Here is a 26,436-nt window from a genome sequence, read left to right on the forward strand (position 1 = left end):
AACTCAAAATTCTTTGAAACTTACCTGAATCAACTTGGTAAAAAAGAAGAAAAGAAAAATGGTGAGAGAAGAAAGATGGACTGAGATCAGGTGCACTGTCGTAAGTATTTTTTTTACATTTTTTTTTTTTAACTCTTCTTTAATATATTTTATTTAATGGTTAAGATTGAAAGTTGTTTTTTCAACTTTTAATTTCAGCCATTAATTACAATTGCATCAGGGTATTGCACCTGAATCTGAAAAAGACAAAGAGACATACATATACACATACACATATACATACACATACACATAAGCACACATACATAAGTACGCATAAACATATACACATACACATAAACATACATAAATATAGGTACACATAACACATACACATACATAAGCACACATACACATACACATACATAAGCACACATACACACATATAAACATACACATACACATACACATAAACATACATAAACATACACATAAATATACATATACATAAATATAAACACACATACACATAAACACGTATAAACTCACATAAACGTAAATATACACACACATAAACTTAAATATAAACACAAACACACATAAATGCTCGATTTAGTACACCAAAGTAACTAACGAAATTGTTTGAGAATTGGTGTTAGTTTGCAATTTTTTACAGTCTATATAAGGGTTTAATTTTTCTCAGTCTGTATGTGTGTTTATGTTTATGTTTATGTGTGTGTGTTTATATTTATGTGTGTTTATATTTATGTGTGTTTATATTTGTTTGTTTTTGTTTATGCGTGCTTATGTGTATGTGTGTTTATATTTGTTTGTTTGTGTTTGTGTTTGTGTTCATGTATATTTATGTGTATGTGTGTTTATGTTTATATTTCTGTTTATAAATATAAATATACATAAACATACACACATACATAAACATAAATGAACATAAATATAAACACATATGCACATACACATAAATATACACATACACACACATAAACATACACATACACATACACATACACACTCATACACATACACATATATAAACATACACACATACATAAACATAAAAACACATGCACATGCACATAAACATGCACATGCACATAAACATACACATACACATACACATACACATACACACTCATACTCATACACATACACATACATAAACACATATACACATACATTTTTAGTTCTCGCCTTAGACTCTAAAATGTCTAGAGCCACCCCTGCAATAGGCTCTATCCATATAAATACACCAACTAATGTCAATCAATTCTATTCCTTAGACTAAAACTAGAGCAAACTAATGCTGAAGCATTCATCTTGTCCAAAATCCCAAGATTTTCCATAAACAAGTGCAAGATGTTCAAATACTGCTCCAAGCTCTGCTTTTCAACCCTCAAAGCATCCATCTCCTTCTCCATGACAGACTGGTATTTCTCCAACTTCATTAACTTTAAATTTTTGTCTTTCATATCCTCTCTTTTCATTGGCCAATTTCTCATTCTTATTTTGCAGATTCTATGTTTGCTAGCATAATACTTTTTTTTTCTCTCTCTCATCTATGAATGAATCAAATTCAGACCCTGAACTCACTCGTTGTGTGGCTGACATTTTTTGTTTTTTGGGTATCTCCATCTGACTGAACTGTCTACTATGGACTCGAATTTTTTAGCTTAAAGAAAACTGAGAAACAATGCAATAAGACAATAACACAAAATATTAACGTAGTTCATAATATTAACATATAATCTGATATAAAAGTAACTTCGAATTCCCCATAACGCAAAAATAACAAGTAGTTAAGCTCAGACAGTAGTTATAGCAAAAATAAGAAGTGGGTCAGAGAGAGATCACCTTAGAAAAAAAGAATGGCTTCAGAGGAAGGATAAATTAGATTTGCTTGCGGCGTCACGCCCAAAAACCCTTGGGGTTTGGGCATACAAAAATTACCGTGTACCACAACGTGTGACATCATTTTTTTTTTTTTAAGTGAAAAATGAAAATGTGCTTTTGGACTATTAAAGATAATTTAGATAAATAATGTGTTTAGTTATTGATGTTTTCTAATGTCATATGATACAAATTAGATAATTGACCAAATTTTATTTTACTTTTGATATTTTAAGAAATATAAAATATATTAATTTGTTATTTAATAAACTTACGATTCAAACTATTGAATTGCTAGTTGATTAATGAACTAAAGAACCAGTCTTTCTGTGAGGTCAATCTCTATTTTGGTTTTGATAACACTTATAAGTAAAATAGTCTCAAACCTAACTCTAAAAAATGTGATTATATTGTAATATCTATATATTAAGAGGATTTATAAAGTAGTTATGGTTTCAAAAAATGTCAAAAATACTCTTAATTTAATTAGATAACAAATGGGGTTAAAATTGAAATTCAAAAAAAAAAAAAAAAAAACCTACTAGATAATTTTTTTCGTTAAAAATTAGAACACTCTCTATTTAAATATATTCCATGCTAAAAATAAATAATTTCAAATTAAAAAATATAAAATAAAAAAAATTATATTAAACTCAAACTAGAAAAAGTGATAAGGCTAGTATATATTATGTAAGCAAAGAGAACGAAGTCTATATCTTGTTTTTTTGTAAGGTGTTCTTTTTTCTTTTCTTTTTGGGCAAGAAAACCAACTGTATTTTACTTTCAATTATAATATATGACAGATATTTTGCAATACATTATAATATAGTGAGATATGCATCAAAACGCAACACAATAAAAAATTAGAGAGTATAATTTTGATTAGAACATGAAAATGAATCTTAATTATTTCATATGAAAACTAACATTATTTTGCATTTTTTAAGAAGTTAATGAGCAATTATAAAAACTTTGTTTCCATTTTATCACAAAATACCACTATTAAACATAGCTATAACAATTTATATTTTGATAATCACTAAACTCATATATGATAATCAACTATTACACAATTTTTTTCTCCCCAAAACATATAACTTCACAATCGTCATATATTAACTTTCTCCATTATAATCAAATCAAAAACTTTTAGACCTTGTAAAAACCTTATCCATTATAATCAATTCTTTAATTTGTACAAAGCTTATGTAGGTGAATATAAGACACAAAATAAATATACATTGCACTTAACCAAATTGGATCAAACTAGGTCGAATTGGCAAAATGAACCGAAGTAGATTGAATGGACTAAAATGCTACATTGAAATAGATATAAATTCATGTTAAGACTAACATTTCATGTACGAAAAAAGAGTATTGAATGACTTTTTCTTCCATTAGATGTAGGAAAAATGTTCCATTGGAACAATTATTTAAGGGCACTTTCGTTATGGGATAGTTTATAATTTTTGTTTTATTAATTTTTATTTTAATAAATAATATTTTTAGAAATAAAATTAAGTCTTATAACTCAACTAACACTTATAGGGTTTCCAAAGAGGTAAAGAATTCAAAATTCAAATCCTTCCTCCCGAGTTTCGACTATGGAATTATTTTTCTATATATATAAAACCGAAGCCTCTGACCTCTCCACAATTTTCCACATCAGTATTACTTAAATAAATAAATAAAACAAAAATTTTGATTTTACTATAAAACTGGTTTTAAACAAAATTATATTAGTCATCCAATTCCAATGTAGATAACTCTGTGACAGCCTTTGAATCTATCTTTAAATAAACAAAATTATATTAGTCATCCAATTCCAACATAGAGAACTCTGTGACAGCCTTTGAATCTATCTTTAAATTATACACTTATACTATACTACTGCATATATGGTCAAATTTGAATAAACAAATTAATCTTAATTATTAATAAAAAAGATATAAACCGACATATAGGCTCTAGTAGTGGTTTAAGTATAACACAAAACCTAATCCTATTCTCACACACACATATATATAGTCCCCAAGATCCCAACGTAGTTCATCAACTTCATACTTTTTAAGAATTCCTATATTTTCTAAATTTTCTTTGCACTGAGTGTGGTACTAGGGTTTGAAGAAGACGAAAGTTGTAGAAAAAGTTCAATGACTCTTTGCAAATCTACGAATGAAGAGCAAGAAAAACCTCACGGCCATGCATGTGGGTGAAAAGCGTAAACTCTATGTGATTCCTAACCAATACTTGTCTCCTATAATGTTTCAAGCATTACTCTGTAAACTTTAGAAGGAGGAGAAGATCGAGGTTAGGAACAAAGAGCCAATTACGTTGCCTTCTCTACATGAGATGTTGATGGTTAATACACATATATATTTCAGGAACCAAGAGTAATATTCTTTTTTAGTATTTGAAGCATTCGCTCCAACTGGTAAGGCTTTGTTGATGTCACTTTGTCTTGAATCTTCAAGGTTGCTGTGTTTAAAACTATAAGTATGTAATTTTTTTTAATTTTTTGATGGTCATATATATATATACATATATGAATTTTTATTTTATTTTTGTTCAGGCCGGTTGATAAAGCAAGACTTGGAGGAGTGAATCATCTTCGTCAATAAGACAAAATACAAGGAGGTGGAGAGTCATGTTCATGATTAAACATTCAAGGTACGAATTACATGATTCATGGGCAATTTAAAATTCAATTTGATGATGGATTTTCAATTTTAGAATTTTGCATGTGTTGCAAATCTATATTTAAAGTGAGAAAATTTTACATAGAAAGATTTTTAGAATGATGATTAATTTTCTATGGTTAAAATGAATCTTTGTATATAGAAGTTTGATAAATTCTTTTGTTTTAATGGCTGCTTAAAATGGTTTAATTCATATACAAAATAAACAGTTTTAGATCTAAAATTATTTGCTAACCAGTAATGTTGGCCTGTTATAGTTTATTATTTGCATATTTGTAGAGTTTAAATATGGTAATTGTCATTGTATATTTAAAACTTTTATGATTGACCTTTTATAGTATGGTTTTCATGTTAAATTATGTATGAACCCAGTACAAACAATCATAATGTTCATCCACATGTCTCTTATATTTTAAACTTCTTTGTGCTCATGTAGAATATGAGTATCATCTAATATTCTAGATTATAGAGTATAATAAATATATTTATTAAATAAAAAATGATATATTTGCCTATCATGATTTGTATAGAGGAAGCATTCATTTATTACTTTTTTTTTTCAACTACATATTTTGCAGTAATTGTATACAATTGTTTAATTTTCCTTTAATGTTTGATTATATCTCAAATGTAATTATACTTTTGTAGCATGCTTAAAGTAAATATATATAATTTTTGAAAAATTATCCCGTGCATGGTTTAGCGACCAGTTATTATTATTATTATTATTATTTAAAAAAGGCAACGAGGTTGGGCTCTGGGTTAATGGGCTGGGTTGGATTCGGCAGCTTCTAAAGTCACAAACCCAAACACTAATTTGGGTAACTTTGCCCGCTATGGTGTATCACTTTCAAGTTTCTGAGCTCAAACTCTCCTCTCATCTCATCTTCATAGCTATACACACAGAGTAATAACTGTCCCTCGTTCTCAACAATGGCAGTGTCCACTATGCTATCTATTACCGGCACCGGAGCCGGAAACCCGTTTACCGGCGAGTTCCGGCCACTGGGTCTCTTTGAATTGAAGTTCTACGAAAGACCCAGAAAGCCTTATGGTTCCTCATGCATGAATGGGCATCATTTTCCACACCACAAGTGCATTTGGAGAATACCCAGTAACAGAAACCTCAATTCCAAGTCAAAGGACTCGTCTTTAGTTCTGGCTATTGGCAAAGAGGTAAAAGATAGCTTTATTATTATAATTCTTTTGGTTCTTCTTTCTTTTAGTTCGTTTTGGTTTTGCTTAGTTTGATTCAGACTGTGGAATATGAAGGAAAATGAGTTGGTTGTAGCTGATAACGTTTTGTATTGTTTTAAATTTAAGTATATGGAAGGACAACTCAGTTAAGCTTAATTAGTAGTAGTTCTGTTTCCATTATGTTAGCTAGTTTAATTTCATAGGAAAGTTTAAGATTCTCTTGTGTGGTAGTGAATAGAAAGACAACTTTACCATGGAGTTTGAACGGTTTAGAGTCTTGTGTGGTAGTGAATAGAAATACAACTTTACCATTGAGTTTGAACGGTTTAAAGCTAATGTTTTCTTCAAAGATGTGTTCCTTTTCACACCGGTTATTCATTTTCTTTGTTAGATTCTTATATTATACTCTATTTTTTTCCTAATATGTAAGTCAAGGGTTCATGTATTCATCAAAAGATTTTCTAATTGTGGTTCAGCACCTGGAAACATTTCCCTCAGTTGATTGTCTTTATCAGCTGATTTGAGACCAATGATAGAGTCAACCAATAAATTTGAAGTTTTTATTTATTTTTTTTTTGTTGGTCATATTTTAGTTTAGCTACCGCATACGTTTACAAATAGATAGCAACACTTTCACCTTATCCTGGTCAGGCTCTCAGCGGCTATGTCACTGTAGCCAGTGTATCTTTCTTCTATTAAGCCTCTGTTCAGTTAAGGCAAATTATAGATGTATCCTATGAGGGATCGATGCATCAGAAGCTTCAGATACTCTCCTCTCAGTTATCTACATTCTATGATAATAAAGAACCTTGAAAAGGCAAGCCTTCTATTATAGCCTATGTGTCTTGGGGGGTAACATTTTAGCTCAATAATACTTGGTTGGGACTAAGGGATTAGTGAGTGCATCATCAGTAGCATATACACCTTGAGGAAGGTGGAGAGATGGGAAAGTGAGGCTGTTCCCATGAGTGTTCAGGCCGGTGGTTATAATCTAAGGTCTCCACAAAGATGCCTTAGTTGGGTCTATGTGGACCTATTTTCTAAGAGGGTAAGCACAAAATGGGTTTATTATTTGAGTGGTGGTCATGGTCTACTATTTAGGTTTAGGGAGATGATGGAATTCGTAGAGCCGTGAAAATGAGGATAATCAAGCAATGATTGATTATTGCTATAATTTGATTGATTAGCATTGAATACTATGCCTAGGTATTTATAGAGGTGAACATTTGTCCTTTAGCTAATTATGTTTTGTGACTGTTGTATAGGGTTCAAGTCAGAGTTTCAGAGATTGTGTCAATTGTCACACATCCTGACGAGAAAGGTAGACCACCTGGAGAAACATCATTATGGAATAAGTTCTTAAGCGAAGCCCCTCATTCTTTGCCCTCAATTAATTCCCAATATTTAATGGTTAAGGGATGCATGTGCTAATGGTCTGTTCTACTGTAAGGTCTCACTTGACAATGCCAATTTGCCAATTCTCAATGAACTGTTTAGTCCTTGCTCCTAAACCCCAAGATAGTAGTATGGGCCATAGTTATGTATATTGTCTTCGGTCAAAATGGCTAAACTGTCTCATACCAATCAGGAAAATGGTATGTAATTTGTAAACCCCTTGTATATTTTCTTGGTCTCAATATTGGCCTACTTCAGCATTTTTTCATCTGGAATAGCTCTTTCCAACTGAAATAGGAACCACCATGAGTTTGGAATTGCATCTAACAAGAATTTTGGCTTGAGCAAAAGTAGTAAGTTTAATTTTGGTGGAAACCAACTTGATGAACATGCCAACATTGATATTTATCTTTGGGTGTTGTTACTTTCATTTCTCTTCTTGATATGCTTGATTTTTGTACTTTCATTTCTGTTTAGTTTCTTTTTCTTTATTGCCTTTTAGCATGCTGCCTATGTGCCTTTTTTTTTTTTTTTTTTTTTTTTTTTTTTTTTTTTTTTTCCGATTTTCAATGAAGTTTATTACTTATTAAAAAAAAATTTATCTTCCTCTAGTATGGTAGAATATTGTTATCAATTTTGGCCATGGCTCCTTCCTTCAACTTCGAAACAGAGCAAAGGGGAGAAAGAACCAATCTAATTTTTGTGGAATTATTGATATAACCATAAATTCATTTCGCAAGAGATGATATTTAAAGAGTAATGTAGTATTTAAGCCTTACAAATTTGACCTTGTGCTGTTATTATTATTGTTATTAGTAAGTTACACCCAAACCAAGTGAGTTTTGAACCCGCAACCTCACTCTTTATCCACTCTTGTTAGAAGAGGAACTGCCATTTGAGCGAAAGCTCATTAGCCCCTACATGTGGTTAAGTACGTGATATCTAATACACTAGGTTGGATTCTGTAGGTTAAATGAAGTCAGAGGGTAGATTTGATCCAATGATGTTTGCTTAATTTGCTGTGTTACCAAGCTAAATGTGCTATCCCTAGGTGTTGAGTATTGACTTGTTTATGAGATGGGGCTGAGCATATACACCTTGCAGAGATACTGATGGCTTCTGCCTTGGCTAAGATGCCTTAACTACCATCTTTTTATTTTTATTTTTTGTCAATACATTAACTATAATCCTTAATTGTCTGTTATGCAAGGCATGGCTCCCTAGTTAATGATCATGTAGAAACCTTGAGATATTGATCTTTGTTATTTAGGCTATGATCTGATATGGATCAGATCATTTGGTTTTCTTCTACTATATTCTTGTATGGTGGGGTTAACACAATGGAGGTGCCAGGAAAATTTTATTGAAGACAATGATGAGGTTCAATTTGTATGATATATTTAAGTACTCCCTTGATTCAATTCATGGCCTTTTAGCTGTAAGCTATGCAATTACATACTACATGAACAAAACCTATTTAAGAACATTCAGTAAGTAGGAAGCTAATTGATTTAAACACTGTATGAACAATTATTGTACTGAAAACTTATTGCTGAAGTGGATAATTCCCTTTGTATTTTTTTTTCCTGGATTTGTCCCTAAAACTTGAAATTCCTCACATTTCCCTTTTATTTTTATTTTTTATTTTTTGGGAGGGGGGATACAGGAGAATTATGTTTGAATAAAATGTTTTTGTGTCATATTGAATCTTATTTATACATGCATCTGTGTTTGTGCTTCTCTTATCCCCTGGAAAAATATCTATTTTCTGTACCTGTACATCTATCAACACATTCATTTGCCTTGAGGCTGCAGAATTGATGTGAAATAATTATTTTGCAGAACGTAAGCGAAGATACAGATGATATGTATGATGAATTGTTTAATAAATATGGAAAGGTGGTATTCAGAAGAAAGGACCAAAAGCCTCAGAGTGCAGAGGTTGATGATGATGCTGAAAGCTTATCATGTAAGCTCGTTTTTCAACCATTTGAAAGCAAGATAACTTGAATCAACTCACCCTTTCTTATCAGTGCGTTTTAGAAAATTATGTAGTGACTTTTGATTGTATAAAACTTAATCACAAGGATTTTACTAGAATGTAGTATTCTCTGAAAACAATTTGTGATCAGCTATTGGAAACAGGAATGAATTTGTTCCTCAAAACTCTTGATATCGCTTTATGTCAAAAGTTATTTGAAATACAAGAAGTCTCTTTTGGAATGATATGGCAAAGAGAAATGTTAAAATACTTAAGATGCTATTTACTTGACTGAGCAAGCTGAATTTTGATTATGCATGGTTTTAGCATATCACCTTTCTGCAATAGTAGTAGTAGTTGTACCTTGTGCCCAGATTGTTTACTGAAAGTTTGATCGTAAGTTCTAACCTGGAAACTGGGATATATATATACACACACACACACACACATATAAATATTTATTTTTTCAAATTGTCTCTCCTTGTCATGTCTCTGGTGAGGTAAAATTTCAGATAGTATTTCGATTCTGTTACCCTCTTCTCTTCCTTACTGAAAGCAGAAATATACCTCAAATGGTGCCAATTTAAACCTGCTTCCTGACTCTCTGTAGTTGCTGTGGAATTGGCGAATGTTGCAAGTCAGGTGAAGGCAGCTGATATAAAAGTGCTATTTGTGAAGCCTCTTGTGTATTGGACTCGATTTTTTATCATTACCACTGCATTCTCTCGCCCTCAGATTGATGCTATTGGGTATAGCTCCAACTTTGATGATGGTCTTCATATTTTTGGTTGGGAGAGTGTAATTATAGCCATAATGATCAGTCTGTAGCAATCCTTAAACTGATCATTTTGTCTCACACTACAATGCAGGTCAAAGATAAGAGATCTAGCTGAGAAGAAGTATGGGAGAGTTCCATCTGGGGACACAAAACCCAACTCTTGGACGTTGTTGGACTTTGGTAAGTGATCTTGCATTATAATCCAGCAGTCCTTGTCTATTCCATTGTTAAGTTAAAACGACAGAAAATTTTCCTGTTACCATTGGTTGGTGACCATCAGCCCTAGCAACTTTTTGGTTTGAGAGGAGGATGTCATGTGCAGTCTCATTTCATTTGACCTTTACTACCTTGAGGTTTTATTTTTCTTCCTCTGGTGACATTTTTCACTGGTGAACGCAGCCATTTCATTTTTGTTTCCAACCATAATAATACTAATTATAAATATTTTGTTTATGTGGAACTATTACTTTCTTGAGGTTTGCTACCTTTCCACTGGTGAGCACAGCCATTTCTTCTGGTGCCTATTTTTCATGCTCCACGAATGCCACTTTTCCACTCAAAACTGTTTCAAAATTATTAATTATAAATTTTTTTGGTTCTTTTTGAATCTTCCTTGTGAAGATAAGAAATCCCATTCATTTCATTAATGAGCTGGATTCAGGATGTGATCTGTTGGTTGTTATAGTGCACATAAACCAACTTTTGATATCCTTTTCTCTTTCCTTTCAAAAGAAAAAATGATACATGTTTTATTTGGGAATGAGTACATCTATCATGTTCTATTACTGTATTTCTCTTGCTGTCAGTTTTTGTGTTTAAGATCTAGCAGGGTTATAAGTAGAATGGCATTAATTGGATCATGAACATATGCACATGTATGTGTTCATGCGTTATTAATGAACATGATTTATGCAATATTTACTTTGTTCACCAGTGAACTGTATATTTATAGCCAGATTTCAAACTATTAAATGCAAATGTTTCAATTGACAAGGTACACACCTATTAATAATTTATAGGGGATACTGATGGGTCATTGCAAGAATTGTAAAAATAGATCTCCCCCGTGTATATGTAGCACACCTTTTTGCTTTTCTAATATACTTTTAATTACTTATAAGAACGATCAAAAGAGAATTGGAAAATAGACCTACCATGGAAATGGCTTCTTTATAAATGTCTGAAGACTGTCATTTGTTTCTTGGAGTGGACCATCTATTCGTTCAATTGCTATTGTGTGTCCTGCATATATAAATAAAATGATGGCCCCACAAGAGGGACCCTTTTTTGGTCTGGAGTTGTTTAACCAGGTAACTGTTGTCTTGTCTTCATGTCAGGTGATGTAGTTGTCCATATATTTCTTCCTCAACAGAGAGCTTTCTACAACTTGGAAGAATTTTATGCTAATGCAACACCCATTGAGCTGCCTTTTGAAAACCAACCACCATTTCACGGATGAAAAGTTTCTTGATTTGTTCAGTCGAAGACTTATGCCAATGGCTACAGTTGTTGACAAGCTTATCAAGGAGCAATTTCCTTGCTGCAATTCAGTTTGCTTGATATATACATTCACCACAAAGCTTATGACAACACTGAACATTGTTGACTGTGAATTACCGTGCTCAGGTTGCTAGCATGATGGTCAATAATTAATCAGTAATAGCAGGATTGGTTTCAGCTTTGTTGTAAATTTATCTTCCTGGCTACAGCCCTTGTAATGATTCCCTCTTGGTATTCTTAAGAGTAAAAGTTAGCATTGTTTGTAGAAATGCCACTCATTTGAATGATTGTTGTGTATTTTGCCTCTTTATTTGGAATTTCTTGTGAATTTTCTTCTATTTTTGAAGAGTTCAAATCCTATGCTTTGAGAGAGACATTTTCAGTATGCATTTTGGGTGAGGAGTGTGGGAAGTTTTCCAGGCTTGGCATCCTCCCATTAAAGCCTTTGCCCATGGCCTCTCTCCAATCAAAAGGGGTTGGTCAAAAGTGAGGCCTTAGATTAAAATTTAAAAAAACAATTTTTGTTTTTGTTTTATTACCAAGTAAGTTTTCAATTTTTTATTTTCCAAAAACTAGTTTTAAGTTACTTCTTTCCAAAAGCATTTTTATCTTGATAACAACAAAAATAAAATTTAAGTTTCATTCTTAAAATCAATTCCTGAAGAGTTTTTAAGAACATTTTTCAGAAGACTTCAACTAGTCAACAGTCCCTTAACATTTCATGAGTAAGACTTTTTTTTTGGTCCAATAGAGGAAAGCAAGAATTAACGTAATCATGGCTAGTTGTTATAAAGGCATGCACACATCGTAATCATACTCACTTTAATTTTGGTCCAAATGCAGCTCTTTCAATAAAAGTTCTATTGTGTGTAAAGCATGTAACCCCATTTACTTTTTAGCTTTCTTTGCTAGCTATCTTCTTCCTCCTTCTTTTTTTTTTTTTTTTTTTTTTTGAGGGGGCATTGCTAGCTATCTTTAAACATAGTAAAAAGTAAAAACATATCTTCCCTACTTTGACACGTTTGTTTCAATTTCCTAGCCTACAGGCTTACAGCCATTTGGGGAAAAAATTCGATTTGTATTCACACTTTGATTTTAAATTTATTTAATGTTGTACATCAATTATATATATTTTTTTTCACTTGATTTGACTTTATTATTATTTATTATTATTTTCTCTACTATATCTATATTTAAACAAATAAATATTTAATTTTAAAAGAATCAGGGTCTACTTAGAGTGAGAGGGGAGAGAGAGGTGGAGCAAAGAAAAGTAAAGTAAAGTAAAGTAGACTTGAACAAAAATTAAACTAATTTTCTGTTAACCCTATTAAACATGTAAGAAGAAACGGATCATTAAAGATATAAGAAGAAATAAGTAATTTTTAGATATTTTTAGAGTATAAAAAATAGTTTTATCTCCTATATTATTTATGATGGGATTTAATAATTAAATTCATGGTAGGTCTATCAAGAATATAAGAGAAGAGAGAGCACTATTTCTTCGTCCTCTTAGAGCAATCAACAACTTTACCAACTGTAACATCGAATAGTCGACGTAATAATGTATAATAAAAAAAAGTTGGCACAATAACAGTAATCTCCCCCAAGAAAAACACTCAATCATATCTCGTAACTACCGCGCGCTTTTCAGGTACCGCGATTTACGCACAAAATCACTCACTCCTCAACAACCAAACACAGCTCAATCTGACCTACACTCCCACGTTGCCGATCCCTGATTGGCTACACGTTTCTCTCGCCATCCAAATCCATCCACGTAATCACGCTCACCATTCTGCAAAACTACAGGAGATCCCATCCCAAAAAAATCCAAAAGACACGAGAAAAAAAAAAAAAGGCGCACCCTTTACTACCAACATAATCATAACACACAAACTCTCTCAATAAACGCCTTTTCCTTTTTTTCCGAATTGATGGTGGTTTCGTTTCGGTTGGGGTCCCGAAAGTGAAAAAGTCTTACTCCAAACCCTGTCAAATGCCTTTATAAAACGCGTCGTTTTTGGAACACTTTTTTGTATTATTGTTAGTATTAGTAAACTAAACGCAACACTCAACACTCAACACTCTCTGTTCTTATTGTTTTGTGTTTTGTTTTGGTCGGGAAAATGGCTGAAGAAGAAACAACGTTGGACTCCGCCACCGAGGCTGTTCCTGGGACTCCGGGGATAAAGGAGATAAGGTCTGACGTGGCGGGTCACGATGGCGGAGCTCCGAGTTCGGGGATTCGGAGGTTTGGTTTGAGAGCTGAAATCGATACCACGCCTCCTTTCGGGTCTGTCAAGGAGGCTGTGACCCGGTTTGGTGGGAGCGGGCCCTGGATGCCACTTTGCAAGCTCGGAGAAAACTATGTAAGTACTACTCTACTGTACTAAGTAGTTGCTTTGTTAGTTTTTCTGTTAGAAATAACTGATTTTTTTTAGTACATTCATGCATGAACTGTGTTATATACTTCTTTTTGCTCGTAGGTCACGTTAAATCCTGAAAAAAAAAAAAGGCTTTGCTGTCAAGTAAGGTTGGATTTTCATTCAACAGTGAAAAAAAATATTGGAGTTTTGTATTTAAAAGTTGACGAGTGTACAAGACTTATGTAATAAAATTAATATAATTTCTAACATCAATAATATGTTTTTTGTTAAATTTATTATAGATTACATAAACTTTTAATATATGGTATTGGCATTTTGATTGCTACATTTGCAATTGGGAATGGCGGAATTGATTTTTTTTTTTTTTTTTTTTTTTTTCCGTAGCATTTTAAAACAGAGGGGGAAAAAAAGCATTTTAAAACAGAGGGGAAAAAAAAAAAACTTGAACAAAATTTTGGGGACAAAAAGTGTACAACCATTTAATTTTTACTTTGTTGTCAAGCACTATTGGATTTGATTTTTGTTGTTTGTTTTTTAGTTCACTTAGTTTTGAGTGTAGATAATGTGTTAGTCATGCTGAGAAGACAAAGTGGGAAATGTCACTGCAAAGTTATACTACTACATTTTTGTACATGTGTTCTTTTCTATGGACTTACCATAATATCCTCTGCCCTGACAATTTAAAAACTGAAAGTTGCATTATCATATGATTCATATTGTGCCATAGAGAAAGACGTACATTAGCTAGGATGTTTTCTGCCAAAAACTTGTAGATCCAAATGACAGTGAATTGAGTGAAATGAAGTTAAGGAGGTAATTCTTACAACTGTTGGTTTTTATAAGACTTTAAAGTTTCCATTTTGTCTGTACATTTTGATTGCCAAAGGGACCTTTGGAATTTTTTTTATATAATTTTTTTCTTGTTCAACAATTACTTCTTTTGACTTTACCACTGGGTCATGATTATTTCCTAAACTATTTAAATGGCAAAAACATTCTCACTGAAAATATTTTCAAGTTTAAATTTGGATTCTTTTACATGCTTTGGAGGCTTTTGATGTCACTTGTTGGTTGGTATTCATACTTTCATTGGTATCAATTGCTTTTCTGTATTGTTTCCTAGATTTTTTGCGAAACTAAATATTGAAGATGTAAAATCAAAAGGTGAGGCAATAGGTCAAGAGCCAACATTGCTTAGTTCTCTCCATGTGGAGAACTTGAATTTGAATCTTCCTCCCTCCCTTTGAAGGGGGCGGGGGGAAGCAAGTCAATTGGTTTTCCCGTACAAAGCTCCCCCCCTCCCCATTCTCTTGTTAGTTCACATGTGATTAATTTGAAATAGGATTTTCATAAGCAGAATGGCATTGAGGAATTTGACATAAAGAAAGTGGAAGAACAGGCAGCAGAGTTGGAGAAGGATCTGATTGTGAAGGAACTGGAAACACTTGATGTCCTTGAAGAACTGGGGACAACGAAAAGGATTGTAGAAGATTTAAAGCGGCAGCTACAGAAAGAAGCATTGAAATGCTTGACGGGCCAAGACTTTCACTCAGATGAACCAATGTCAACTCCTGTTATTAAGGAAATGAACAAAGAAAATTATAGAAATATTTTCAACATCAACTACGAGCAAATGGTGGGATGTTCAAGTCCGTGCCCTACATCAACTCCTGATTTGATCTTAATGGAGTTGAAGCAAGCAAAACTTAACCTTGGCAAAACTATAAGTGATCTTGGGGTGATTCAAAATTCTGTTGAATGTCTAAATAAGAAAATGGTGAAAGAGAAAATTTTACTCGAGAAGACTCATGAAAGGCTAACATCAAAGTTTGCAGGGGTGTCATCTCTGGAGGAGGATCTAAGACAAATAAGAGTAAAGCCACAAATAGCAGATGAAAAAGAAATTTATAGTGCTTTTGAGAACCCTCCAAATATCTCAAGGGACTTTAAATTTATGGCTGGGCAATGTAAGAGAATGAATGAAGCTGCAAGATTTGATGTTTCACACCCAATGTCTGTGAATGAGCAGACCAAGGCTAGCATGAAGACTGCTGAGATGAGGTGGGTTGCAGCTAAAAAGATGGAGGAAGCAGCTAAGGCGGCAGAAGCTGTTGCCCTTGCTGAAATCAAGGCTCTTTCAAGCAGTGAGAGATTGCCAGAGTTCATACTGCCTGAGCCGGAGAAAATCACTTTTTCTTTCGAAGAGAGATCTCCTTTAATCTCCAAAGCTCAAAATGTTGATGGGCTGTCTAAGAAGAATGTAGCAGATGCCAAGCTCCAAACTGATGATGGTAATATCTCTAAAATGTCTGTATTGAAGAAGTTGAAGGAAGCAACAGAAGAAGTTAAACATAGTAAGCAAGCCTTGGAGGAGGCTTTGAGCAGAGTACAAGCTGCAAATAAAAAGCAAATTGCTGTTGGAGAGGCTATCCAGAGATGGATACCAGAGCATGAACAGAAGGGACCAGCAGTGTATAACTCTATCAAGCACAATATTTTTCATCCATCAGATCACTGTCAAGTTTCTCCACTAAATGATGTGAACGAGTCAAACCTTGTGAATGATGAGCCAAAGCCTGTTTTAAGGACAACGGTTTCAATGCGAGATATGCTAAGCAGGAAGCAAGTTCTGCCTGAAGACTATGTAGCAGGAAATCAAATAGAGGGCCACACTGAAAGACAAAAGGTAGCTTTGAGTCAAATGCTTCATGCACTGAGGGAGGACCTATCATTTCCTCCAAAACCGGAGAAAGATGGAAATGATCACAAACAGTTCATATCGCAGAGGAAGAAATTTGGGCTCATCCATATATCATTCCCTTTGACGAGGCCAAGTAAGAAAAAAACTCAAGCTTTGAACACTATGTGACAAAGTAGATTGATAAATTATGAACATTCTCATTTACTAACAGTTCCTTGATTGATGCTCCAGATTGGTCATGTGTGGTGTTTGTTTAGCCTAGGAAAAAGAAAAAAAATTGTGCTTGTTTGTTTTTATATATTCCATTTTTTGTAAAGGTGCTTGGTAATTTAATGATCTGTATTTGAGTGTGGACTAGAGCTGGAGAAAGTGTATTGAGATGATGATGATGAAGATTTTACTCTTTTGATGCGTGATATTGTGATGGTTGGTGAAACAGCGTTTCTTAGCAAAACTGGCGATATGTATGTAAACTTGCTTCGATTCTTTATGCTCCCATTATTGCTTCGATTCTGTTGTACCTTTCGTGAATCTGTAAAAGCATGTCTTCATGATAAAAGTATACTATGATTTTTTCTATGTGGTTCCTAGTCACTTTTGAAATATCTCTATCCACATTCCACTTTATTTATACGCAATTTATTCTAGAGAGGAGCCTTTTTAATTTGTGCTGAATAGGATTAACTTTATAAACAAAACAAAGATACAAATCAAGAGGGCAGGATGATTCTGAACCTTCTCCTTCTTCTAGATTGAAAACCCAGAGAGGAAGAAAAGAGATGGTTAAAGGATCCTCTGCCTTTTCCATCCTTTTGACAAGAGCCTTTAATTGACAGAATGTTATTCTTTTTAAGTTTCATTGGCAGCTAAATGATGAACCGTCAACTGTTGTAAGTTGTAACACTTAGAATAGAGTAAGTCTAGGGCAAAAATGGCAAAGTACCACTGTTTGGCGAAATATGTATGGATTTTCCACTGTTTGTGAAATAATTAGGGTTATACCACTTTTTTAAAACTCGAGTTTGTGAAACTCGAGTTTGCCGTGTAACTCGAGTTTCACAAACTTGAGCTCTGGAAATTTTTTGTTGAAACTTGAGTTCCATAAAAAATAGCACGGTAACTTTGAAGGTTATTTTTTTTAAAAGAACTTGAGTTCCACGGCAAACTCAAATTTCAAAAAGGTGGTAGATTATTAAATATTTTATAAATAGTAGTATATTGGTAAATATTTTGCCAAATAGTGGTATATGGCCATTTTGGAGTCTAGTGAGACAAATTTTCCACAAGATAAAATGCATTGGTGCATGATAAAAGTGATTTTCATGTGAAAATGATTTTGCACTATTCACAACTTATCACCTTAGCGAGTTGTGAAACAATTGCTTTTTATTTTTATTTATATATATATATATATATTAAAAAAAAAAAAAAGATGTTCCTAGGCTATATATATAAAAGGATGTTCCTAGGCTTGTTCAATATACTTTCTCAACTAACCAATTTGTTGTAAGTCTTTACTTTTATGCAGATAGAGTCCGAGCTTTGGAGCAGATTTCTGCACAAAGATTCTTGGGTCTTTATTAGCACTAGAGTGCCCTCACAAACAATTAGCATGCCAGCAATGATTAATCCAAACCAGAAAGGGAAAGAAAATTATGAATATTGATCATTAGACAGTCGACACCAATGTGGGATGCTTCGAGCTTTACGTATAAGAACAAGAGAATGACTAGATTTCACCTAATTAACATCATTCTATTCACTATTTATCATCATCCTCCATATCACAGTTATTAAAGTTATATATTAGTGTTAATATCTACACTTTTAAATACTAGTAGAATCGAAGCCATGGTAAAGTGCACTACAATGCTATATCCACTTACCACTTCAATAGGATTAATTAATATATGAGTTAATTTATGGTTAGGAAATTGGATTTAAGACAATTATTTATTTATTTATTTTTTATAGATAAAATTGAATCTGTATTAACTTCATGATGATTACCTAAAGATCAATTACCTTTTATCTTTAGGGTAAGACTCTCAGCTACCTTAGAGAAAGTATCTTATGATACCATTGCATGGAGTGCTCTTCTCTCATTTGGTGGATCTACACACCATGGACCCAACTTATTTATAAGTGGGAATGCTCTTGTAAACAGTCTCTTAAGATAATCTTTTGCTACTTGAGGGGTTAGAACTTAGAAGTTAGAATACTCTTTCTAGAGTCTGCTTGAACTTATATCTTTAGAAGATTCATCTAACTAACACAACCAATCCCCAATCCCCTTCATATTTAGCAAAAAATTGATGTACAAAAATATTAATTTTCCTTGAAAATTTTAGTAAACACTCATGATCCCATGTTTGTGAATTTGAGTTATTAATATCCTTCTGAGTTCCTACTACAGTCTTCAAAAACCACCTTTAACCTCTATGATTATAGCTTAAAATAAGGGTTATAGAAGTGTATATCATATAGAATTTTTTAGTCCCCTATGTTATGTGGAATCTAATCTGTACCTCAATCTCCTTACAATATTTCTCTATTTGGCACAAACCCACCCAAGTTAGCATCAATCCTCCCCAAGAGGGGTGGCCCAACGATGTGGGATCCCGCGTGCATGCTCATGGTCCCATGTTCGAGTTGTGACGGGTACCATGTGGGGGGATTTTCATGGCATGCTTTGCGCCCCATACTTTGGTTCTCTTGGGGTGCTAGGGTGATATTTGTGGCGTCCCGATCACAGTAGTTATGACTCAATCCAACATTCTCTAATAGAGGGTATATTTATTAGGTCACGTCTTGAGGGTAAGTCACATATGGTCGCCTCACTCCTCTTCTCGATTTCCCAAAAAAAAAAAAAAAAATGTTAGTATCAATCCGAATAACTACTTTGAATCCTGAAAACACCCTTAATTACAAAGAGAGTGCAAATAATCAAGGGTGTTTGAGACATTTCATATACACAGTACAGTGGTACACACTGATCAAGGTAGGAATGACTTTCTTCTACTGTTGACGTGTTTGCTAGTGCACTTTTAAGCCAGACATTTTTCGATACGTGTCCCGCATTTTCAAAATTTTCTTTTGCGTGTCAACGCTTGGTTGGTTCAGAATTGACTTTTATTAAATCTGGATCAATGTGCGCCATTAGCTATTGCCTAATTTTGGGATTTACCGCGGAAAAATAAATAAAACATTTCCCGCGCAATAAACTGCTTAGCCTTGTGATAACATGCGCCGGAGTATCCCCACCTTAGTTTTGTAATTTTGCAAGGGGTATGGCTTGTGTCTTGACCGTCTTGCAGAGCACTGGACCGTTAAAATGTGAACACATCATTCATTATTTAAATATGTTATTTATTGAGTTGTTGTGAAATTTACTTATACCTTTAGATAAGAAATCATTAAAATGTAAAAATAAACAATGATAAAATCATGTATTTTTACCCATAAAAAAAAAAGCATTTTTTTTAAATAATTATTACAGGCTCATAAAATTTATAGTTTATTTCTGTTATGCTTTCTAGTTGGGAGTTCTAAGTTATTCCCATTAAGCAAGTTAGATTTAGCTCATCTTATCATCCCAACAAGGCCACACCTAGTATTTTGCCTATCATTTTTGAAAACATCCTTCCTTAAAACAATTAACATAAATGAGATCCGAGCCCAAAATTTATATGCACAAAACTTAGATACTCTTATGTGACTAATTGATTAATGCACTTCCTTATGTATAATTATGAACTTCAAGATAGAATAATTAAATTTCAACCTACAAAAAGTAAAGAAAATTGTAATTACCAATTTTATATTGGAAATGGTTTTGCTGCATACAAGACTTGTGTACAACAATTGTTGCTTAATGGGTTATGTGGCAAAAAAAAAGAAAATAATATGTATCTAAGGGTCATGTGTAATGCACATGATTAGGTAGATACTTAGACATTTGTCATTTATTTTTTGTTATCACATAACCTATTATGCAGCAATTACTGCATACAAGCCATGATTTTTTAATGAAATTGTGATGTGTTTTTGTATTAGAATTTTTTTTTTTTTCGTTGTGTGGGTTTGTTTCTAAAAAAAAAAAAAAGTATTTAGCAAAACTTTTTCTTTTAATATTTTTTTCTTTTTTAAGAAGCATGCAAGATACTAGTTGACTAGTGGTAAAATATTTATGGCGGGCTTAAAATTGGGCGCAAGTTAGCAAGACCGTATTAAAAAAAAAAAAAAAGATTTGGAAAAAAAGAAGAGAGATGTTAAATGGGAGCCCCATTGAAAAAGAAAAGAAAAGAAAAAATGGTAGAAGCTGTAGTGGCTTAAAGCAGAGGTTTAAACTCTAATGGTGTATCCAACAGCTAGAACTCGGAAAAGGGTTCACGCAGTTCTCCGTGCCCCTGATGGAAGCGCCTTTCAGAAATGGTAATCTGATTACACCATGCACATGCGCGCACACACACACACACGCACAAACGTGCATACACATATATAATGTTTCTTTTGTGTTATTGGGTTTCCTTTAGTTTTTGTTACTATGTTTTTAGATGAATTTGTGGCAGTGAAAGTTGTGGAGTTTCGATAGCAATCGCTTTGGCTGACATGCACGAGTGTGAAACTAAGAAGGAGTTGGCAGTGAAGAGGTTTAGAGGTGTATGTGGGAGGCAAAGCGTTGTGACAGAGTCGCAGTCACAGTCACACACCATTGGGGACCAACCCAGGTCGCCTTTTCGGTTTTTCATGTAAATTCTCTTCTTTGATTTGCTTCCTAATGTAGTTTCCAGGGTAGATTTTATTGTTATAGAGGTGTAACGAATTAATTTTATAGATTCAAAAGGAAATACCTTGAGGATTTAAACGGTACTAAATTAAATGCTATAGTTTCAATAGTAGTAAATCAAATCACGAGGCTTTAAAAAGTAAGAAATTAAATCCTGAGTTTAAAAAGTAAAATTAAACGACATTGTGGAAGTTCCTTTATATATCTATATAAATATATGTAAGTATTTTGAAGTGCCAATTATAGGTTGATATTTTAGGTAGAGTTGTGTTTATGCACTGTGGAATGTGTTTGAATGTTGAAGAATACATTTTGGTTGCTGGGTAATTGGGATAAAAGAGAGAAAAATATTTGGAGTTTGATGCTTTAAATGGCATTTATTTTACAAGTTGGAAATGCTGATTGCAGCTTATCAAAATCGAATGATTGCATTGTGAATTGTTTGGAATTTCTGTGAAAGATTAGAGCGTATTAGTTTTGGGAGTAGATGATGAATTTTTTTTCCTGGTGGGTTTGACAGGGAAAACTTTCTGAAGACCTGCAAGAGTAGGAATTTGATTAGCATTGATCAAGCTGGGTTTGACATTTGGAAGAACATGTCCAAGGAGGTGAAGTTCTTTAAGTTTCTGATGTAGACTAATCTAATTGCTATATTTTCATTTTTTTGGATGAATAATTTAATCATTTGTGTGCTTCAGGAGAGGGAACCATACATCATTGAAGCTAAAAGGGTCAACTCTTCTTACATGAAAGCTTTGCTTGTAGAAGTTAACAATATGCAAGAGGTAATTCAGTAATACTGGGCCTTAAAATGTTGGGAATTGATAAACTCCATGCTTGTTGGATGGAAATAGTTTATTGGAATCGTACAACCAGTTCAGATTCAAGGCTTATAAGTCCAGTTCAAGTTTTATGTGACTTGGGTCCTAGTATAAAACTTGAGCATGGAGCTACAAATGTATATTGGGCATGGTATTGCTGTTATCATTCTTTCTAGGCATTTTTCCCTCTTTCTTAATTCCAATTGTTGTTGGGATGTCACGTGTGATTTGTAATAAGCAATGTTCTCTCGTGCATTGTTTTTCATATGGACTGTGTTTAGTTTATAACTTAAGTGTGTTTAAGCAGGAGATTATGATACATTTGTTCTATTTTACTCAAAATTTTCTTGATGGCCAGAACTAGAAGGTGATACCCAGTTATGTATGATGATACTGTTTATGAATAGCTAAGAGATGTGCTTCGGAAAACCCTGACCTGTCAAGCTTCATTCTCACAATATTGTGTTATTCATAACATCTTGAACACCATTTCAATACATAATTCTCTAGTTTCAACAATTACAAATCAGTAGTTAAGTAATAGCCTATTTTTCTATATTGAGCCTAATTCCTCCTATTTCCTATGTCCTAATCTAGTAATTTTTGTATCCCCTAGTATCTTCAATAAGAAAATATTGGCTTCTTTCTTCCTTCCAATACTGAGGCTTCCAGGGTCTGACTGATGACAGATTGATTGCAGGTCAATGATGAGGCAGATTCAGCAATGGTTGGGAAGTTTGATTGGGTTCGTCTACTTCAAAATGTTAAGAGTTAGATCGTTTTCTTTCTCTTTGTAATTGCTTTATATTAGTTTGCACAATTGTGCATATTTATTATTTGAGGCTATCACAATTGATGCAGGAGCATAAAGACAAATTTATTTCAATTAGTAGTCTATATAAACGCCCTTGTACTCTTACAGAGACAAATTTACAACGAATAAAATTTCATTTAGAATATTTCCAATGCATTGTGTTGACTCTGGCCAGCCTAGGTGCTGAATCCAAGGTTTATTTTATTGTTCTGTTCTTGCTGATTTTGTTCTATGTCAACAGTTCTATGAAGGCTATGAAGACTATGAGAACTGTTACAGCTCTGATAGTTTTCCATCTTGGGAAACTGAGATCTTAGACACCTACGGTGGTACTTCTCTTTCTCTCTTTTTCTGCATGCACTTTTGTATGGTCTTTACCTCTATCTACTAATATTGCTACCTTCTTTCTTCTGCAGTGCCCTACTAATTTCCTGAACTTCATGAAGCAAATGGTGGAATCATGGGTCATTGAGAAATCTGACTTAAGTTCAAGTTTGTACGTGAAGGTCCCCTTGTCAAAACTTTGGGTTAAGGGGGCCAATCAATTGGCAATGGTGAAAATATAGATGCTAACAGAATTTTTACCATTACCTATGTTCTCAAGGCAAGTCATTTGGCTATTGTATAGTGCACAAGGGGTTTTGGATTCTAACCAGTATATAGATATTTTCCTTAATAGAGTTTGGAAGGTTTCATATAGGGGTATTTTTGCTCTAATTATATTACTTGAGATAGTGATGGAGCTTGATACCTCATAGAAAGCATTTTGTCCATGTTTTTGTTTTGAAATGTTCCCTTAAATGCAAGGTGATGCATTGAAGCTATTCTGTTTTGAACTCATATTTCCTTTTAATTGAAGTGCTTGTCCCACACGATTAGATTATGGAAGGCATGGCTTCTTGGATCTGGCTATGCCATGCACAGCTTGTGGAGTATGGAGTAGTAAGATATTGGACAATAAAGGGTTGTGCTAGAATGAACTGAACATGCAACATTTTGCAAAAACTTTCTCTTCTTTTGCATTTTAAGAGATACTTTAAGAGTTTGAGATACAATCATGGAAATTTCTGTACATCAAATACCATCGATTCACAAAACCAAAAAAAATCCCAACTCCCTAGTTTATTGGTCATTGGTGTCATCAGGTCCGGTCAGGCAGGTGGCTCAACAGGTTGAGAAGATAATGGAACAAAAGATGTGATCAGTCAAGGCTCATAAGGATCATCAGCATAACCTTGAAAGATCCGATAAACTTGCAACATCGTTGACTTTTAATGTTCCAATCGATTGGTCAGCCTGTTAATCTTTGACTCCTAATGTTCCAATCGATTGGTGAGCCTGATAATCTCCAACTCATAATGTTCCAATAGATTGGTCAGCCTGTTAATCTTCGACTCGTAATGTTCCAATTGATTGGTCAGTCTGTTAATCTTCGACTCATAATGTTCCAATAGATTGGTCAGCCTGCTATTCTCCATCATCAATGGTTGTAATTGATCTAGCAGTCTCTCCTCTATCTGTTGAGGTGTGCACCCTTGAGTGAGCAGGTCACGCGGCCTGATGATTTCCTGCTTTCTCTTACCTAGCAACCTGGACCTTGGGGTTGAAATGAAGTCATCATCATCATCCTTGTCCCCCTCAGCCACCACCACATTCAACCAAGGCTGCACAGGTTGGGGAACAAGAAGCGGATTGGATGAGAAGTCTGAAATAGGTATAGGTACTTCCCCACACACAGGGTGACTCCCATCTCCAAAGCCAAAAACCTATACGAGGGTAAAAAGTTCAATCACAAGTAAATATAAACCAAGTATCAGGAAAGGAACACTCCAAAGCATAATTTGTAGAGCCATAATCTAATAAGGCATCCACTGAATTAGTTGAAGTATTGTTAAATCTCAAGACACAAGACAAAGTATTGGCATGGTATGTTAAATCCAATTCCTCATCACACTTTTTGTAGGTCTCCCCAAGGGTCTTAAAAACTACGAGTCTACGATGCTAATGACACGATTTCCTTTGTCTTCGACAACATATTGATAATTAGATTCCTCTGGATGTGGAGACATGCCAGACAATACAAAACAAAAGAATACATTCCCTAAGTGAAGCAAGCTTGACGGGGACATCACCTGTGGAGGAAAATTGCAAGTAGCATCCATATCCATACTCATCTCGTTTGGGTAATTTGCAGCCATCTTGCTCTCCCTTTCCATTCTTTTCTCTCTCTTTTCTTTTTCTTTGTCTTCTCCTCCCTGATTCTCAGCTAATGGGAATTTTAATGCACACACGTGGGTTCAGAACATCCATAAAGAAAACCGTCTACATGGTCAATCCTGCCAGAGAAAGGAGGATGAGGAAAAGGGAAGGGATGGAAAGTATTTAATCCATTGATGTGTATCTGTTGGAGGATATCACCAAATCAAGGAGTAATAATGATAAAACAAAATGAACACATCAAGTAAATAGAAATTAGTGATTGACTTAGAGGCACAATTGAATGTTATCCTTAAACAATATTTGTCCCCATATGCAAGTTGCTAAAGGGTTTCTACATACTTGTCTCCAAGATACAATCAAATTTATTGGGTTCTACAAATAGCAATTTTGGAGAATACCCATAGGATTTCTTGTATTTCTTTTAAACTTACTATTTTGGAGAGATGGTCTATATTTCAAGTGAACATAAACCTCTATTTATATCCATAGGGTTATAACCATTCAAAAGGTACATATAGAGAGTTAAAATATTTCATAAAACCATTCACAAGGCTTGAAACCTTTTCAAACGTTTAGAACAATTATCGAAAAAATTCTGCAGAAATTCAGTTTTCATGAGTCTCGATTGATTGAGAGGAATCGGGCATCGATCGAAAGTTCTTTTCAATCGATCGAACAGGAATCGAGTACCAATCGAAATAGGCAGAGACTCCAGGATAATTTCCTTCACCACTTCGATCAATCGAGCAAAAATTTCGATCGATCAAATATATTGAATTTCAAATTTTCACTTAGAAAATTCCAGAACTTGAATTTTCATTTTATTCATTTAACAAATGAATACTCTCCAACCTTATTTTATTATTACAACCTATTCATGTATATACCTATATATACAACAGTATCGAAATCAAAATAGTAGAGACCGCGTTTTTCTTTGTCTTGACTGCAGGCTACAAGGAGAACCTTCCTTCCCATAATAGCATGCCCCTCCCATATAGTCTCCTTATGTAAGTTCCTAATATTGGAGGGAGCACTGGGACATGGCAATGCAGTCCACTCATTAATCATACATCTCAAACAATTCATAGGCTCTTCTGTGTTTTGTGCTTCCAAAGCTTAAGATTGAGCCAATGCTTCCAAAAAATGGATTTGCCATTGAAGAAGTAAAATTTGGAACCTAATTGAATGCAACACATGGCAGAAGGGTACTCTCCCTTTTTAAGTTTGAGGATTGGATTTGAGGTACCATTTGGAAGAGGGTTGG

The 26,436-nt window shown here is 33.8% G+C and overlaps 4 protein-coding genes across 8 annotated transcripts; 3 read left to right on the plus strand and 1 right to left on the minus strand.

The window, feature by feature from the left end:
• Positions 1-5,407: 5,407 nt before the first annotated feature.
• Positions 5,408-11,772, plus strand: LOC115958487 (protein Iojap, chloroplastic). Its single transcript, XM_031076898.1, has 5 exons — positions 5,408-5,759; positions 9,018-9,144; positions 9,767-9,905; positions 10,026-10,114; positions 11,272-11,772. The coding sequence occupies exons 1-5, from the start codon at positions 5,517-5,519 to the stop codon at positions 11,391-11,393; spliced, it is 720 nt and encodes a 239-aa protein (XP_030932758.1). The 5' UTR covers positions 5,408-5,516; the 3' UTR covers positions 11,394-11,772.
• Positions 11,773-13,465: 1,693 nt separating this feature from the next.
• On the plus strand, positions 13,466-17,005 carry LOC115954515 (WEB family protein At2g40480). Its single transcript, XM_031072382.1, has 2 exons — positions 13,466-13,806; positions 15,182-17,005. The coding sequence occupies exons 1-2, from the start codon at positions 13,564-13,566 to the stop codon at positions 16,691-16,693; spliced, it is 1,755 nt and encodes a 584-aa protein (XP_030928242.1). The 5' UTR covers positions 13,466-13,563; the 3' UTR covers positions 16,694-17,005.
• Positions 17,006-20,845: 3,840 nt separating this feature from the next.
• Positions 20,846-23,539, plus strand: LOC115958188 (high mobility group B protein 7). 5 transcript variants are annotated; one of them, XM_031076577.1, is made up of 7 exons: positions 20,846-20,959; positions 21,097-21,276; positions 21,835-21,922; positions 22,013-22,099; positions 22,825-22,898; positions 23,191-23,278; positions 23,366-23,539. In XM_031076577.1, the coding sequence occupies exons 1-6, from the start codon at positions 20,880-20,882 to the stop codon at positions 23,264-23,266; spliced, it is 585 nt and encodes a 194-aa protein (XP_030932437.1). In that variant the 5' UTR covers positions 20,846-20,879; the 3' UTR covers positions 23,267-23,278; positions 23,366-23,539. The 5 variants fall into 5 exon arrangements, with proteins under 5 accessions (XP_030932437.1, XP_030932440.1, XP_030932436.1 ...); XM_031076580.1 differs by having other exon boundaries at positions 22,825-22,880; XM_031076576.1 differs by having other exon boundaries at positions 22,836-22,898.
• Positions 23,540-23,943: 404 nt separating this feature from the next.
• Positions 23,944-25,478, minus strand: LOC115958401. The gene is made up of 2 exons (XM_031076822.1): positions 25,082-25,478; positions 23,944-24,715 (listed from the first exon to the last, which is right to left on the minus strand). Exons 1-2 carry the CDS (start codon positions 25,163-25,165, stop codon positions 24,263-24,265), a joined length of 537 nt encoding a protein of 178 aa, XP_030932682.1. The 5' UTR covers positions 25,166-25,478; the 3' UTR covers positions 23,944-24,262.
• Between the last annotated feature and the right edge of the window lie 958 nt (positions 25,479-26,436).

This window comes from Quercus lobata, chromosome 8 (genome assembly GCF_001633185.2).
Source record: "Quercus lobata isolate SW786 chromosome 8, ValleyOak3.0 Primary Assembly, whole genome shotgun sequence".
NCBI lineage: Eukaryota > Viridiplantae > Streptophyta > Magnoliopsida > Fagales > Fagaceae > Quercus > Quercus lobata.